Consider the following 17770-nt stretch of genomic DNA (forward strand, 5'->3'; position numbering starts at 1 on the left):
CACACACATTCATTCACACACGTAAGCACAAATGACCGCCATCTCTGGCATCTGGTAATGCATTCAAGATCATTGTCAAACATTATCATTGTGGTGATCCACGTTTTATGGTTGGGGAGGCATTCTGATCTCCAAATCTTTGAAAATGGCCAATATTATTGTGACAGAGTACTCCTTCCCAAACTAGCGTCTTTCCAGGGATGCATTCAGTCCTGACTTCATTTTTACGCACAACAATGTGGGACCGCATTGAACTGCGCAGGTGGAGGCATTCTTGGAAGAAGAGGATTTTCAGCAAATGGACTGGCCTGCCCATTCCCTCAACTGAAGTCCCATTGCACATGCGTGGGATGTGTTGGTGGAGGAATGGCATGCCTACTTCTCATTGACCTTGTGGCCAGCATGGGAGCACGTTGCAGAGCATGCATTGCTGTCCTAGGTGATCACCACAATCTTAAGAACCATGTCCCAGGGGACCATTCTAAATCACGATGACTTCAGTTTATTATAGTCTTTGAATAAAAGTGTCATTGCATATTCCTTTCATTTACCTTCTGTACTATACTTTAGCAGCTCTTTCTATGAGAGGGCAGTTCAGTAAGGAATGAATATAATTTTTTGACAACATACCTTTTACTAATCCTCATAATTTTGGTGGTCATTTTCAAAACAGCCTCCTCTGGATGTGATGCACTTGTCCCAGTGTTTCTGCCAGTCTGCAAAGACATAATGGAAACTATTTTCTTGAAGGTCCTTCAGAATTGCTTCTGTAGCTTTCCCTACTGCTTCTGATGATGGAAAATGCCTCCCACAAAGATGTTTCTTCAGGTTAGGGAATAGAAAAAGAGTCACATGGGGCTATGGCTCTGAGCACTATGGGACTAAATCCAGACTATAGGGACGGTGAGGAATGCGCTTCATGTTGATTTTTACAATATGTTCAGTAACATAATTTGCATTGTGCAGCTGTGCTTTATTGGGGTGTAGTATGCAGCCTGTTTCACATGTATGTGGACTTTTGCACCTGATATGGACTTGCAAAGTTTTCAGTTTACTGACGTGAGTAGGTACAGATGTTGATAAACCATTCCATGAATACCAAAAAATGAGATGACTTTCCCACCTGAAGAAAAACCACTTTTGCTTTATTGGGGGTTGGTGATGGAGACTTCCACACTGAGCTTTGCTGTTTGCTCTCTGGATCAAAATGATGTAGCCACATTTCTTCAGTAGTGATTACTTTGGAAAGAAACCATCGATCTTCCTCTAACATCAACTTCAACTGCATGCAGACATGCAAGCGAATGTCCTTTTGTTTTGGAATCAGCAGTATTGAACCCATTGCACGTCTCATCTGTAAATATTCTGTCACTAACATGTGAGTGGCACCCAGTAAAAGTTTCAATACTTTAGAAAGTATTTTGCAAGGTTATTCATTCATCCTCTCTCACGATGAAAGCAGCGATGTTCACAATTTCTTCCAAAAGAGTAATAACTGGAGTGCCAGATCCACCATCCTTTGAAATTGGTTGTCTCCCCTCTTTAAACAATATAAAATGTCTCTGAGTTGTGATTCAGGAGAGAACAGACTGTCCACGGGCCTCCTGTAACATCATATAGGCCTCACTGCAAGATTTGTTGAGACAAAAGCAGAATCTAAAAGCTGCATATTGTTGATTGGACACCACCTTCATTGTTGCATTAAGACACCTGAACATGTCTCAGACTGCCTACCTCTCACTGGTGGGAACCAGGCGCGCTGACAATGAAAGTAGCACAGTGTGTTTGTTACATATTATACTAACAGAATATCGTAAGATTAAATTCTAGTGCCAGAAATTAGGGACACCATCACTTTATAGAATATTATATAATGTGTGAATTTACTTCTGAGGAGATAGTTGTCATTGATAGTTTCTACAGAGATAGAATAGTGTTGGTTGTGAGGTTTACTCCAGAGATGCATATTAGAGGAACCTAATTGGGTTATAGTAGTCAATTAAGGAATTGCATTTGAAAATAATTAATAATGGTGCAGGTTTCAGCTTTGCATATTATTCTTAATGTAAATAATAATGATTAATGAAAAGTAATATACCAAGGTAAAAAAGATTAATGAAATATAACATACCAAGGTAAAAAAAGATGCTAGTTTTCCAAAATGTTACTCCTCGTGTTTGATGGTACTGACAAAAGAAAGGCATAAATCTTTCATAAAATATATGTGATTGCAAGAAATCAAATGTCAATTGTATTATACGGATAAAATGAAATAATAACTGTGTCCATACAGTGAAAAACACTGGATGAAAATTCTTGAAAGTATGCAATAGCGTAATTTTTAAGATTAATTTATTGTATGACAAAGTGTGGTGAGGGTTGATACAGTTTTCTGTGGGTGGTCATAACAATAATTGCTGTGTGGTTTGATATAAAGGGATTCTGTATTACTTTGACTGAGTTCCATTGCTAGCTTTATGAAGAATTTCATAAGAAATGTTTGCTGAACTTGGTATAAGTAGTTGAGCTAATTGCCTATCCTGACTGACTTAAAAGAATTTAAGGCCAAGTAAGAGAGGAAGCAACAGTAAAGTAACTCCTGGAGGATGTAATCTAATGTGGACATAATAAAAGTAATTAATAGATATTTCTGTGATTCTATTTTGAAAAAAATAAAATGAAAGAGCAAGCATTTATTCACTTGTGTGTGTTATGTATTAGTTGGAAGGGCAAAAACTTTAAAAATTGATATGTATTTATTTATTTATGATGCATATCTGTTGCGACATCATTTGCCGGAATTTGTGGTGTAATACATCTCTCTCGTAGAGTGATTTATTACCCAATGTCTTTCCAGCTGACAAAAGGTAATAGCTATAGTTACAACCATTTATTAGTTAGCATTTCCTCTATATGGTGAGTAGCAACTTTCCTTCTCTGGTATTGTTACATTCCATCCTGGATTTTCCATTGTTTCATTTATTAGTTAAATAGTTTGGAATCAAGAGTGGTTTCAATTTTTTTGTCATTGTTTTTGCATGTAAACATGATAGATGCCACTTGTCTTCAAAATTGAACAACTGCAGTATTTCCATGAATTGCAGTGGCTGCTGGTACTGTGTTTGGTTTGGAGAACTGGGGTGAGCCAAGTAAAAAGCATGCCATGACAATGCTAATGATGTCATAGTGAACAAGAGATATATAGAGATCTGTCAAAAACTGATTACTCTGTTGTCATATTACAATCTGTCAACTTGATATTTATGTTGAGAATGAGTCACCTAATTATTATAATGTTCCTAAAAAAAGTACTGTTCATCACAAAGAGAACTGTACAATATTGCAAGAATATACGTCACACCAATCGGAGAAGTGTCATATTTATTAATGCTAGCAAGGAGACCATGTGGTAATTGGATTTTTGTATTTTTTAATATTTATGAAATTCAAAGCACCAACATCAATCTTCCAAAGACATTCGATACAACTCTCATAAATTCTTGAGAAAATATCTTTTGAAGTTTTCTGAGCATCTTTAATATAGCATGTCATTATTTCAGCAGGCCATATGGGTGACCCGGGTTTGATTACCAGCCATGGAAAATTCTTAATCAGTGCTCATTTTATGAACATTTCCGTGAAACCTAAAATACATAAAAATTTAAAAAAATAGTTTGTAATAATTCTTTACATTTAACAATCTTTATTCACAGCCTTTTATGAACTATTGGCAAGGAAGAATTTACATTTTCGATGGAAACTGGCTATTTGTGTGTAATATGTAATTATAAATAAGAAAACTTGCATTTTTCAATGTTAAATGACAATTAGATATGTGTTAATTAGCATATATTTGATGAATTTTACACTTAAATAATGTATTTTGTCAAACTAAATCAGAAAAACCGAAAAAATGACTGAAAAGAGACTCTAACCAGCAATCCAGCCATTACCATCCTTGAGTGCTACCTATTTTTTTCCATCTTTATGTATACACATCACGGAAATGCTCAAAGAACACGCATTTTTGTCTAAAATCTTGCAGTGATTGGGAAATAATCTACTTTAGAGTATTAAAGATGCTTGAAAAACTTCAAAGATGATTTTTGAGCATTTTTATGAGTTGTACGGGACTGCTAGGGAAGACTGATACATGAGCTCTGAACTTCACGTACCTTAAATATAAGAAATTACAGAAATCTGATTGTCATGTGGTCTCCTTGTAAGTTCTATACTTTCAGTGTTACTGCTGAATGTGAAGTAGAAGCCTGACCTTCACAGTATCCTTGTTCATGAAGAAATATGAAGGTGAGCTAAATAATAGCTAGTAATTACAGCTCACGTGCAAATTATTCATCAACATTGGGGAACATTATACTGACATTATGATAAAATTAAACACATTTTCCTTCTTAATGTTGTTGTTACTGTACAATTCAACTGAGTTAAATGTGCCCAATGCATTTCTTTGTTCCACTTATTGCAGCCTCACCACAACAAAAACACACAACTGTTGGTAAAACAAATTATGAGACCCAGTCTTATATTTTGGCATGAGTCACTAAATTCTCAGAGAAAACAGTACAAACATTATATTCATTGAAATTATCCCATTACTAAGCAAGCTCTATTTCATAACATCAAGAATATGAGTACCACTCAATTCATTATGGAATCTCTCTACAAAATCTATAAGTGGTATAATCATCCAACAGCTTGTTTTCTGATTCACCATTCACCAGGATCCAATGTACATAAATTATTATTTCCTCTTTTTTTTCATAAGCTGTTCCTCCACTTTTCTGTTTGCTTTCATTCACTCATTGATAATTTATTATCCCCTTTTTTCCCCTCCTGGATTTTCTTACCTTTCATTTCTCTGTGCCAATCAGTAAAATAGTGATTTTGCTTTAATTGCACTATCTATAGTAATGAGCTCAAAGCAGGTACAGCCAGCCAGTCTGTGATCTTGCAGAATTTGGACATTTTAATTTGCACTCTCTGTACTTTTACAAATAAATTCATAAAACTTTGTCAGCATGACCAGGAAGGATTCAGGATTCACACTCATAGCAGTGGAAGTTCAAAAACACGAAAAAATAATATTTTTTTTAAATGTGAAATTTCAAGATTTTTTTCACTTACTGTTGGCTGCATTTGTTCCTATAGGTACACTTTTCTTCATAAGTAAGAGAGATTCTTCGATGAATTTTGCACAGCTTACAAACCATACTCACAGATGTATGAAACTCTAGAATTTATTTAATCTATGGAAAAATGAATGGGCTGTTACATTTTAAACTTTGTGTTTAGAGAAAACTCGAATTTTATAGTTAATTATCTCAATTTTTACCACAGTTTTTAACAGATTTGGGAAATTCTAGAGTTTCATACACATGTAAGTATGGTTTGTATGCTGTGCAAAATTTATCAAAGAATCTCTCTTACTTATGAAGAAAAGTGTACCTACAGCAACAAATGCAGCTAATACCAAGTGAAAAAATGATGAAATTTCATATGTAAAAAAAAAATTGTTTTGTTATGTTATGTTATGTTTTTGAACTTCGTATGATATGAGTGTGAATCCTGAATCCTTCCTGGTCATGCTAACAAAGTTTTATGAATTTACTTGTAAAAGTATAGACAGTGTAAATTAAAATGTCCTGTGGTGCCTCTCCTGCTCCAAGTCTTCCTACATCCCTTAACATGTCAGTCAAAAGCAAAGTACAAAGTACAGAATTGATCAGAGCAAAAAGTAAATCGTCACTCCTTAACTAAACAGGCCAGGAGTTTTTTTAACAATGACACACACACACACACACACACACACACACACACACACACACACACACAAAATGAAAAACTCACATGGAATTATGTACATTATGAGACTTTTACATCACATTTTGTTTATTACAAACAGTTTGGCCCCTAATACATGAGAAAGTCTCTTTGGGGGCAAGTAATTAAAAGAACAATTATTTCTCTAACTCTAGTCCATTTCATCTTTAATACACAACAGGATGCTCAATCAAATTCACAGCACATGCGTTTAAATTGTCCAGTGCACTGAAACTGGCAAATAACACTAATTACTTATTCAAACTGATCTGTAATTCAGTTTTGTACAATGTAAGAATATGAATAGACAATGAAGAATATACAAAGTTTCTTTGAGCTTTTAAAACAGAAAAAAGAAAGAGCAGCAGCATTTTAAATACACAAGGAATGCTCTTTGTGGTAACTAGAACTGAACAGATACATAATGACTAGATAACAATCATTACACGTCTGGTAGTACATTAAAAATACATTAAAAACAATTGATCCAATCACACACATTTCTTTCCTTGCAATTTCTTGTAACAAAAAATCTGAAGAGAATCAGTCTCATATTTCCAACCAAATATTTTAGAGCAACAGTGACTTCATTTTGTGGTACTAAAACATATAAATACTACTTCACACAAAAAAACATCTAGAATTCACTAATGTTACATCAGTCACAGCCAGTAATGTAACTATTTGTTTTTACATTATCTCAATAACATTTGCCTATAAGGAACTCCCGGCAATTTGACAAATTGGTGAGCACTACAGTGAATGCTGGCTTGTTAAAGACCACAGTTAATGAAAAAGGAAAGCTCTTGCAAGTATTCAAATCTCATCTGTATAAAATTATTCTAAAGAAGAATATCAAAAGTTTAAATTTATATAAAATTTGGTAAAAATGCTTTGCAGAAGGACTTCCACTTTTTATACATGTGTGTAGCAGCATCAGGGTATGTTTAACTGGCATTTGAAATTCCTTCGACATTGGACATTTCTGCTTGGCGCATTGCTTTATGATGTTCTTGTTGCTGTTGTTGCTGCTGCTTGATAATTGCACTCAGCCTGTTTAGAAGGAACTGTTTGTCATGGCCCTCTAAAACTAGCTGGTTTTTTAGTACCATTACCATTTGTTTATTAGCACAAGACACTGCATGAAAATAATACAAGCACAGTGCTAGAACTATAAAGGCTGGGACGGCAAATCCTGCAGTTGAGAAGAAAAATAGCACACTTCTAATCCATGATGGAAATTGTTCAAATGTGTAAATGACAAAAGACCACACTGAAAAATGACCTCTAAATGGGCCACAACATTCAGATGGAGTAATTTCAGCTATTGAATAGGCCACCGGCACAACTGCCAATAAGAATGATATTAAAAGAACAAACATAAACATAGAATTAGAGCGGGATGCCCTATAGACCGTGGATGATGGTGTACTATTAACAAGGCAAGAAAACTTCTTGATGTAAAAAAGAAGGAAACATTCAACTGTAGCAAGAAAGGGGAGAATTGGTGCATAAAAGCTTCCTAACCAGCATAATGTCTGGCTATATATGATATCCAAGACATGTTGTGGTAACTCAAATTCCTGTACTCCTATCAGTTTGGCAATCTTACTTTTAAAGTGCTTAGCAATTAACATGCGTGGAAAATTGATCAAAAATGTAGTGGCAATGTGAGTGACAAAATCCATAACAACTAGTTTGTACAACTGCTGACCAACATACGTTTCCCAGCATCTTGGAGGATTGCAGTTATCACACTTTATAACATTATAAAATGAGACTAGGAGAATTGCTAAGGATGCCAGTCGCAGCAGTACTGTTCTCATCAATGTTATTCTAACTACAAAGAGTGGTGAGTACTTTTCTAAAGTGACTAGATACATAAATATATTTGGTACAATTAAGTTAAGCCCCACTATTGTTATAGATGGCAAGTATTCCAGCAGCAAAACATACATGTTTTCTATAGTTCCAAAATCTTCTGTGTCTCTCTTGTAATCATCCAGAGCAGTGTGTGAGGACTTGAAAACAAAATAAATTAGGAACCCTCCCCCAGCCAAGACGAGAAGAACCATCAAATTGATTGCAAAACGTAAAAGATACAGTCTCACTTTTTCATCTCTTGACCTACTTTGCCTCTCTTCTTCCAGTCTCTCTGCCTCGAGACATCCCTTTATCTCATTAAATATAGCTTTATGCTTAATAGTGGCAGATTTTTCATTATGTATGCAGTAGTCCCACCCTCCAAACACTATATTACAATACTGGTAGAACTGTCCCTCACCTTCCATCAACCTGTCTTTAAAGCCATGAGCAGCAGATTTGACAATAGCTGACAAACTCATCAAAAAACAGACTAATGTAACTGCTATATATGCAAGAGGCAAATTATAATACAAATATGATGTGTCACTTCCTCCTAAAGTCCCATTAGAATAAAAACCGTAGAACATCAAAGTTTTTTCCATCCACCCTGTTCCCTGAATGATGTCTAAGACATTGACACTTGCTTCACTTGTGCTAACATTAAAGCTACTAGAACTGTTAAAGCCATCACAGTTACTTGTGTCTTCAGGTCTCACGAGCAATTGTGGAAGCACAACAAAACAAAATAAAAAAAAGAAAATAACACAATTCAAAAACATAAGCCACTTCACAAAGAGAAAATATGAAACTACTCCAGTGCCAAAGTTTCCTTCAATCTTCTTCAGACTGTGTCGCCACAGTTCAAGCTTTGAGTAAGTTTCCTTCCATCGATTCTTGAAATGTTGCCAGAACTTTCTTCTTTGCCACTTGAATTGTTCATAGCCTTGTAGCCTCAGCTTATCTGCATTCTAAAGAACACATACATTATATGAAAAATCAGCCATCTAATGAGTTGTAGGTGCACATATTTGAGAGGTTTAATTAACTAGAACTATTGCAATGTGGAACAGAATAAATCAGAAATGAGATGATGAGAAATTTTAGTAAGAGATTAACTGGAGAAGGCAATGGAAAACAGAAGCTGACTAATACAGTTTGTGAAGGCAACTTAGTGAAATTTAATGTTAACTCATTTGTTTATAGCAATATTAACCATTAAAAAAGCTACAACTAGTCTATGAAATGAACAGTGAAATTTAATGTTAACTCATATTTTTATAGCAATATTAACCATTAAAAAAAAGCTACAACTAGTCTGTGAAATGAACAGACATGTTTAAGATGCATTCACATATTTTAATTTATCACAACTAACTGCCTAGAAAGCAAATAAAATGTTTTCTTAAAACAGAAAATGAACCACAAGCCTGACAACCTGTCTTTATATCCCAAAATTAGTTTTCTAGTACGAGTGACAGATACACTGCTCACGAAGCATAAACATGTACTGTAACTGGCTAATAAATCCCATTATATCCAAAAAGCTTCTTTCTCTTTTATGTCAATAAATATAATCTACGGACAATCATGCGCCCATTTTAACCACCAAAATCTACAGCTACGTGATTACTTTGCTATTCACAATAAAGTGCCTGGCAAAGGTTTCAATGAACCACCTTCAAGCTGTCTCTCTAGCGTTCCACTCTCAAACGGCAAGCGGGAAAAAATGAGCACTTACATTTTCCTGTGCAAGCACTGATTTCTCTTATTTTATCCTGATGACCATTTCTCCCTACGTAGGTGGATGCCAGTAGAATGTTTTCACAATTGAAGGAGAAAACTGGTGATTGAAATTTCATGTGAAGATTCTGTCGCAACAAAAAAATGCCTTTGTTTCATTATTGACTCTCCAATTCACGTATCAAGTTTGTGGCACTATCTCCCCTATTTTGCGATAATACAAAATGAGCTGCCCTTCTTTTAACTTTTTCAATGTCATCCGCCAGTCCCACCTGATCCGGATCCCACACCACACAGCAATACTCCAGAATAGGGCGGACAAGTGTGGTGTAAGTGGTCTCTTTAGTAGACCTGTTGCAGAATTGCAGTCTTTGGTTTGCTCTACCCACAACGTTATCTATGTGATTGTTCCAATTTAGGTTACTTGTAATTGCAATCCGTAAGTATTTAGTTGAATTTACAGCCTTCAGGTTTGTGTGACTTATTGCATAATCAAAATTTAGCAGATTTCTTTTAGTACTTATGTGAATAACTTCACACTTCTCTTTATTCAGGGCCAATTGCCACTTTTCACACCATACAGATATCTTATCTAAATCATTTTGCAATTCATTTTGGCCGTCTGATGACTTTACAAGATGGTAAATGACAGCATCATCTGCAAACAATCTCAGAGGGCTACTCAGATTTTCTCCTATGTCGTTAATATAGATCAGGAACAATAGAGGCCTATAACACTTTCTTGGGGAACGCAGGATACTACTCTTGTTTTACTCGATGACTTTCCATCTATTACTACTAACTGTGACCTTTCTGACAGGAAATCACGAATCCAGTCGCACAACTCAGGCAATATTCCATAGGCATGCAGTTTGGTTAGAAGACACTTGTGAGGAACGGTGTCGAAAACCTTCTGGAAATCTAAAAATATGGAATCAATTTGACATCCCCTGTCGATAGCACTCATTACTTCATGAGTATAAAGAGCTAGCTGTGTTTCACAATAACAATATTTTCTGAATCCATGCTGATTATGTGTCAATAAAAATTTTTCTTTGAGGTAATTCATAATGTTCGACTGTGGTCTTTTGGTGCGGAGCCGAGTGGAGGGTCTGAAACAGAGGCTCAGGTGGTTCTGTGACCGTATACGCTGCAGATTCCTTCACTTGCGCCATCGGGTGGTGGGTTTCCGGGTTCTGCTTAATAGATTGGGAGTCCACTACATATAGGAAGCAGCTACACGGGTAGCAGGGGCTATGTGGAAGGGACTGGGCGGTTTATTAGGTTAGAGGGTCTCAGGAAACCACAGAAAGGGCGTCCATCTAAAAGGGGGCAGGTAAAACACAGTAAGGTAGTTGTAGAAACGATTGGTATTGTAGTTGTAAATTATCGTAGCTGTGTTGGGAAATAACCAGAGCTTCAAGCGCTAATACAAAGCACTGAAGGTACGGAAAGCTGGCTCGAGCCGGACATAAGTTCAGCTGAAATTTTTACAAATGACCTAAAAGTGTTCTGCAAGGACAGATTAAATACAATTGGTGGTGGAGTACTTATTGCTGTCAGAAGCAGTTCACCTGGTTGTGAAATTGAAGTAGATAGTTCCTGCTAAATAGTATTGGTAGAGGTTATACTTGACAATCGGACTAAACTATTAATTGGATCATTTTACCGACCCCCTGACATGGAAGAATAGTTGCTGAAAAGTTCTAAGAAACTTCAGTCTCATTTCAAATAGGCACCCTAATCATACGATTATAGTCGGTGGTGACTTCAATCTACCCTCGAAATGCTGGAAAAATTATATGTTTAAAGCCAGTAGCAGGCATAAAATGCTTTCTCAGAAAATTATTTTCAACAGTTACTTCATGAGCCCACTTGAAGCATAAATGGTTGCTAAAGCATACTTGACTTCGTAACAACAAATAATTCTGGACAAATAGAGAGTATCATGGCGGATATAGGGATTAGCGACCACAAGGCAGTTGCTGCTAGGCTGAATACCATAACACCTACAACCATCAAAAAGAAATGCAAAGTACGTCTATTTAAAAAAGCTGATAAAGTTCTTAACACCTTTTTAAGAGACAGTCTCCACTACTTACGATCTGATCATGTAAGTGTAGAAAAGATGTGGAATGATTTCAAAGAGATGGTATTGACGGTATTTGAGAGATATATACCACATAAATTAATAAGTGATGTTACTGATCCCCCATGGTACACAAAGGCGAGATGCTTATAACAATTTCCACAATGACACTTTGTCTTGGAATCTGGCAGAAAACACAAATAGATTCTGGGCGTACACAAGGCACAGCAGTGGCAAGACGCAATCAATACCTTCACTGCATGATATCAACAGTGAAGTCATGGATGGCAGAGTTATTAAACACGGTTTTATGAAACTCCTTCACCACAGAAGATGAAGTAAATATTCCTGAATTCCAATGAAGAACAACTGCCAAGATGAGAAACATAGAAGTAGATATCCTCAGTGTAGCAAAGCTGCTTAAATCACTTAATAAGGCAAGGTCTCTGGTCCAGTCTGTATACCAGTCAGGTTCCTTTCAGAGTATTCTGATACAATAGCTCCATATATAGAAATTATATATACATCCACTCACTCACAGGAAGATCCACAGAAAGATCTGCAAGTAAAGACTGAAAAATTGCTCAAGTCACGCCAATACCCAAAAAGGGAAATAGGAGTAATCCACTGAATTACAGGCCCATACCACAAATGTTGATTTGCAGTAGGGTTTTGGAACAAATATTAGCGATTCTACACTCACAGAACAAAATGCACACGAGGAGCCCTTAAGTCACAGTCAGTCACAATGAAAATGAGTGCAAAAAATATTTGAGCTGTTTTCCCCTGTGCCTGTCTGCAACCCAATGCCTCCTCAATGTGATGAGTAGTGATCTGTCCTTTCCATATTGTTGTTATTCCATCCTGGACTTAACATTGTTCGATTTTCTGACACACACACAACAAACTATGTAATCTTGTACATGAAAATCTCTTTCACCCATTGCTCACTTTCAACTTATGTTCAATGTTGTCAGTGTGAAAACCACAATAGTTCTCAGCATGCAGGGTATACTGACACTGTCTTAATTAACACGAAACATACTACTTTTCCACTCATGGAACATTGCACAACTACCCTTCAACGGTCCAGTTTGCACTTAAATTATTCAGAGCTTTCATCCTGTGGAGCATTAGTACATTAATAAGAAAATATCAGGAAGAAAACTGATTCATAAGATTGGTGGTTTGGCCACTAAATCCACACAGAGACATCATCTCTGCCAAGCATATGAAACTCTTACCATAAATCTTGAGTTACTGTTTGGAATTTTGATGAGTCAATTCTCTTCTCACAGTCTTGTTTGACAGATGGATTTGTAATATAAAGATATTTGTTTCCTCTCATTATAAATCTGGGGCCTCCTTTCTTGTAGTTCTTCTTGCCTCAAGAACAAGGAGAAAAATTTACAACATTTGCTGTGACGGAACGTTGAGAAAAACTGAAAACTGTTCATGAGATTGCATACACAGGAAGTTTCAGGACCCAGTAACCTACCCATCTGTTCTAATCTTTCCGTCTTCCCTCAGTGAGTAAGTAACTAACAGTTTTGGAGGTCAGAACAGTTGTTTCCACTTACGTGTGTATACTGGCAGCACTAAGAATTTTGTGCCCTTTGAAGGTACATACTGGGCCATTTTGTCACCTTGGAATTTTATATTATTCCCTAGTGAATTTTACTTTTGACACAATTAACCACCTTTCTGGCATTCTTCATCTTTTTTTCCAGTGTGTTACCTGTAATTCTTGTCTGTAATCCCACATTTGTGATTTGGCAATGTCTTTTCTGTATCCAAATATTTTTTCCATTGCTACTGTTCTCTTACCTGTTTGTTAATCTTTTTCCTTTGTGTTGTTATCTTGTTTCGGTATCCAGCAATTTTTTCTATATTTAGTGATCTTCCTTCAGTGTTAACAATGTCGATCCCATACAACAATAACTTGTGATTTCTTATTTCCTGTAGTGTTTCTCCTCTTTCAAATATTTCTTTGCACTTTCACTCTGCTGTTTCCTCCGTTCTTTGGAGAATATTCATGCATCCATGCTTTCTTCTTCCTCTTGAAAATCCTCAAAGTTCTCAATTTTAGTTGAGAAATGCTCTCTGTTTTGGATATCAGCTCCAGAAACATCCAGCCATCCATCTACAGTAGGCCTCTTTGACTTACGCTAATCCAGTTTTTGTTGTTGTTGTCCTTATTGTTGTTGAAGTATTGGAATATATGTTTAGTTAGTACACTTTCCTCCACTGAAAGGTTTTTTTTTTCTCAACTTGTGTCTGGAAGTTTTAGAGTTATTTGTTGTTCCAATTCCCCGTTGGAAAATTTTATGAAGGAGTTCACCTTTTTCCTGTATTCTCACAATTTATCATACTTGGAGTAAAGCAAATTCATTCTGCTGGCTAGAGCACTTGAAGTCATAATGACTGATTTTGTTTTTGTTGATGGAGATTGATGTTTTTATTTATTGTTTATGTCTTTTGATAGTTGGTATACAATTTTAACCTTTTGACTCTGTCATTTGTTATTTAGTTATCTCTTCTCACTGACTGATGATGAGCACCTCTCATCAATTGCCGATAACCTGCTTTCATTGTAGTATTATTTGCTTTCAGTGATCTTCACAATGTAAAAGTATCTCCAGTTTTGATATTATTTTACTGACCATTATTTTCTGTACATTCTCCATCTTCTTACAGAAACTCTTCACCTTTTCCAGCTCATTTCTGTTTCAATGTTACCTTCACTAGTCTAAATTATCTCTCCTGTTTTCATGAACTTCACAATGTTCCCTAATTGCATACCTGAATACAAACACTCCTCATGCAAACATGCTCTTGCCATATTCACACAACAGTCCTACATACTTTTGCTTCAATCCTGTTTGATCTTCGTTACTAAAGGACCCACTTTAAAATTCCATCAAACCCTTCTCAAAACTCTGTCTCCCATCTTCCTGACAACAGATGGGTCCCTCTCAACTAGGGCCTGAGTGGCCTACACCTCCTTTCCAACCAACCCCTACTGTAATATTCTTTCCACCCTGAAAGAGGAACTAATAGCCAAGAAGTTTGTTTTTACTTTTATTTGTGTGTATTGGCAGTACTATGAATTTCACCTCCTAGAGGCTAAGTACTGGCCAGCTGGTCTGTCTCCGTGTAATTTAAAAGTTTTCTGTTTTTCTTTTGTTACAATTAACATAGACTATGTTTTGTATCTTCTCAAAACCTCTTGAAGACATTTAAAAATAGTTTTGTTTAATTCAACATATTCTATTTTGTTCCTATTACCATTTGTTCGAAACTCACTATTAGCTGCCTTATTCCATCTGTGCTTTGGTTTTCCTCTGCTATGTGTTTAAGTACCTTTATTAAATAATTGCAGCTTTCATCTATGTCTCTTCATCTTAATTTTCTAAGCTGTAGCTTGTTATTTGAATCAATCTGTTGTACCTCATCATACATAATCATAATCTAGAGTTCTGATTTCCTTGCAGACAAGTCTGTTTCTTTCTAGATTTATATCTACTTTGAATTATGAAGAGGTTTAGGTTTGTCACATACTGTACAATTTCTGTAAAATGTCATAATATGAAGTTACTTTTGAATTGATAATTACATCACTAAGATCAGTAATTTGTATTTTCTCATTCATTATTGTACTTGGCACAAACAAATAAAGAAAAAAGCAAATATAAAAAGTCTCTTTCATACTTTACATTTAATTTTTTGTAAAGAAGTAGAAATGTCCAAACACACACACACACACACACACACACACACACACACACACACACACAAACTGAAGTACACCATACCTGCAGTTTGGATTTGAGCTCCTTCTTCTGTGACATGCTCACAGGCATTGCTTTAATCTGCATGATTTCCTCCCATGTTCTTTCCTCATTTGACTTGATTTCTGTTTGAAGGACCAAACGACAACTTTATCAGAACATAAAGTACATTGGTGTAGGATGTCTTATCATGAAAGATACTGATATATACTAGTCAAAAGTGTAATGTTCTCATTATGATAGTTCAAATAATTTAAGGAGTAAAGGTACCACCTCATCGGATTGTAGATGCATTGAATCATCAAAAGGCACATGAACAACGCTGAGAATTCTGTTAGCTTTCATACAAATCCTTTTTCTTAGCTATAAAGTAAACATACATTTAGATATGCATGCCCCCCCCCCCCCAACACACACACACACACACACAAACACACAAACTTACTTTTAGTGAATACATTGTGCCGACACAGCAGCTCAGTTAGGGTGAGGATTGTCTCGCATGGAGTGTGCAAGGGGAACAAGGCAGTGGGAGGAGGGTTGGACAAGGATGGCTCTGAGAGCTGGGAGGGAGGGGCAGCTGGTGCTTGGGATGGAAAGTGGTGCCATTACTGAGCTCATTCTGGCCCCACGTATGAGGAGTTGGATGTATGAGGATATTGCACCAATTGGGTGGGCAGTTGAATATTTCTTAGCGTGGTGTGGAAAGGACTCTGGGCAGGATGGTTTAGTTGTTCTGGTTATATGTGGAGTTATGGTCCATAAACAACATAAAAAAATTGGATTTTTTTTCATGTACCTGATAGGTCAGGCAGCATCGCAACATGTGTGTCAACAGCTGCAGATGTACGACGTGCAGTGCTGTGGCATCGACTGCGTGTAGATGTTCGTCGGCGCAATGTTGGCTTTGCATCTCCTCTTACACGTTTTGCAGTTGCTATAATGTTTAAAATAAACCAGTCAATGTTGAGCACAAAATATAATCAAACTCATTTCCTCAAATTGTTTTAAGTTTCTTCACTGTATGGACTAATGCTTTTAAAAAAATGAGTCTTAAATTCATATATGTGTTTCCCATGTACGCTGTTATACTGAAATAGAAAGATCACTAAATGGCTTGTAGACATTTTTCAAAGCCTTCATTCTTTTTTGTCAATTCCTTTATCCTTAAATATTCAGTTTCTCAGTAACTTTGCTGCCTGTTTATTCTGATAACATATCTAAGATAACTGCACAATGCCTTATACTAATAAAGCTCTCATTTTCATATGCTTAAACATGACTTGGTGAAAGGACACTGCACAGATGGAATACGTTATTTCACCATAATGTTTCAAACTGTTTAAACTTTTATTTGCAAATGTACACCATCACTTAAGATTGTGCAGCTGTTTCATGCCATAAAATACCATTGGCTAGTGAAAAAGTAAATTCTTATTGTGCTTCACTAAAGAATTTGAAGTTAACCAAGAGTGACAACAGGAGGATGTGTTATCCACACTACTTTTCAACACGGTTTCAGAGAGAGTAATAAGCAAGGTGGAGATCAATAACCCAGGTAGTATACTGTTTAACCTAGCACATGCCGATGACATTTGCATGCTGTCTAGAAGTTTGAAAGAGTTGAGAGAAGGATATGGCAAACTATAAAAGCAGGCGGAAGAGTTAGGGTTTCGAGTAAACGACACCAAAACACAGTATCTCTTCGCTTCCAAAATAAATGCTGCTGTTAAAAAGAAATACCTCATGTTAAATGGAGCCAACTATGAGAGATGTGACAAGTTTCAGTGCTTGGGAGTGCTAGTAACCAATGGTAACAACATACGAGAAGAAATAAAAGCAAGGATAGCTGTGGGAAATAAAGCTTACTGATTTTTGATTATGGTTATTCAGTCGCGTAGCCTGAGCAGAAAATCAAAGGTGACAGTCTATTGAATGGTTATAAGGCCAATGGTAATATACAGCTCAGAAACATGGACAAGGATATGGCAGAAGAGGAGTTCCTGAGGAAATGGGAGAAGAAAATATTAAAAAAGATTTTTTGGAGCAGTGAGTGAGGCAGGACAATGGAGAATACAGAAAAAAACAAAGAACTGGAAGAACTATACTGTTATGCTGACCAAGAGCAACAGATTAAGATGGTTGGGCCATGTAGAGTAAATGTCAGAGGATAGATTTGTCAAGAAGGTCTACAGAAGAAACCCAGGGGTGGTGGAAGGTGCAAAGGGGCCACTGAAACAGTGGCTGGATGATGTGGAGAATAGCTTGACAAAGGAGGGAGTAAGAAGATGGAGGGAACAAGCAGAAGACGGTCAAGATCAGACTGTGATCATTAGAGGGGCCAAGGTTCTACAGAGAAGATAGCACCAAGGAGTAATTAGTAATGAAGAAGTACAACCAGCTTGTATTAAGCAACAGACAGAAATTACTGCTGCACTTCAGA

At 36.4% G+C, this 17770-nt stretch overlaps 1 protein-coding gene across 3 annotated transcripts in view; it reads right to left on the reverse strand.

Moving 5' to 3' along the window:
* Positions 1-5868: 5868 nt before the first annotated feature.
* Positions 5869-17770, reverse strand: part of LOC126258780 (transmembrane channel-like protein 7) — a 249103-nt gene continuing 237201 nt past the window's right edge. Inside the window, exons 3-5 of one of the 3 annotated variants that reach the window (XM_049955668.1) lie at positions 16127-16264; positions 15352-15452; positions 5869-8675 (exon numbers count right to left, since the gene is read on the reverse strand). In XM_049955668.1, the coding sequence (XP_049811625.1) occupies positions 6789-8675; positions 15352-15452; positions 16127-16264 (2126 nt within the window). In that variant the 3' untranslated portion in view covers positions 5869-6788. The remainder of the gene's footprint in view (positions 8676-15351; positions 15453-16126; positions 16265-17770) is intronic. The other 2 variants (XM_049955670.1, XM_049955669.1) reach the window with 2 other exon arrangements.

This window comes from Schistocerca nitens, chromosome 1 (genome assembly GCF_023898315.1).
Source record: "Schistocerca nitens isolate TAMUIC-IGC-003100 chromosome 1, iqSchNite1.1, whole genome shotgun sequence".
NCBI classification, from domain to species: Eukaryota; Metazoa; Arthropoda; class Insecta; order Orthoptera; family Acrididae; genus Schistocerca; species Schistocerca nitens.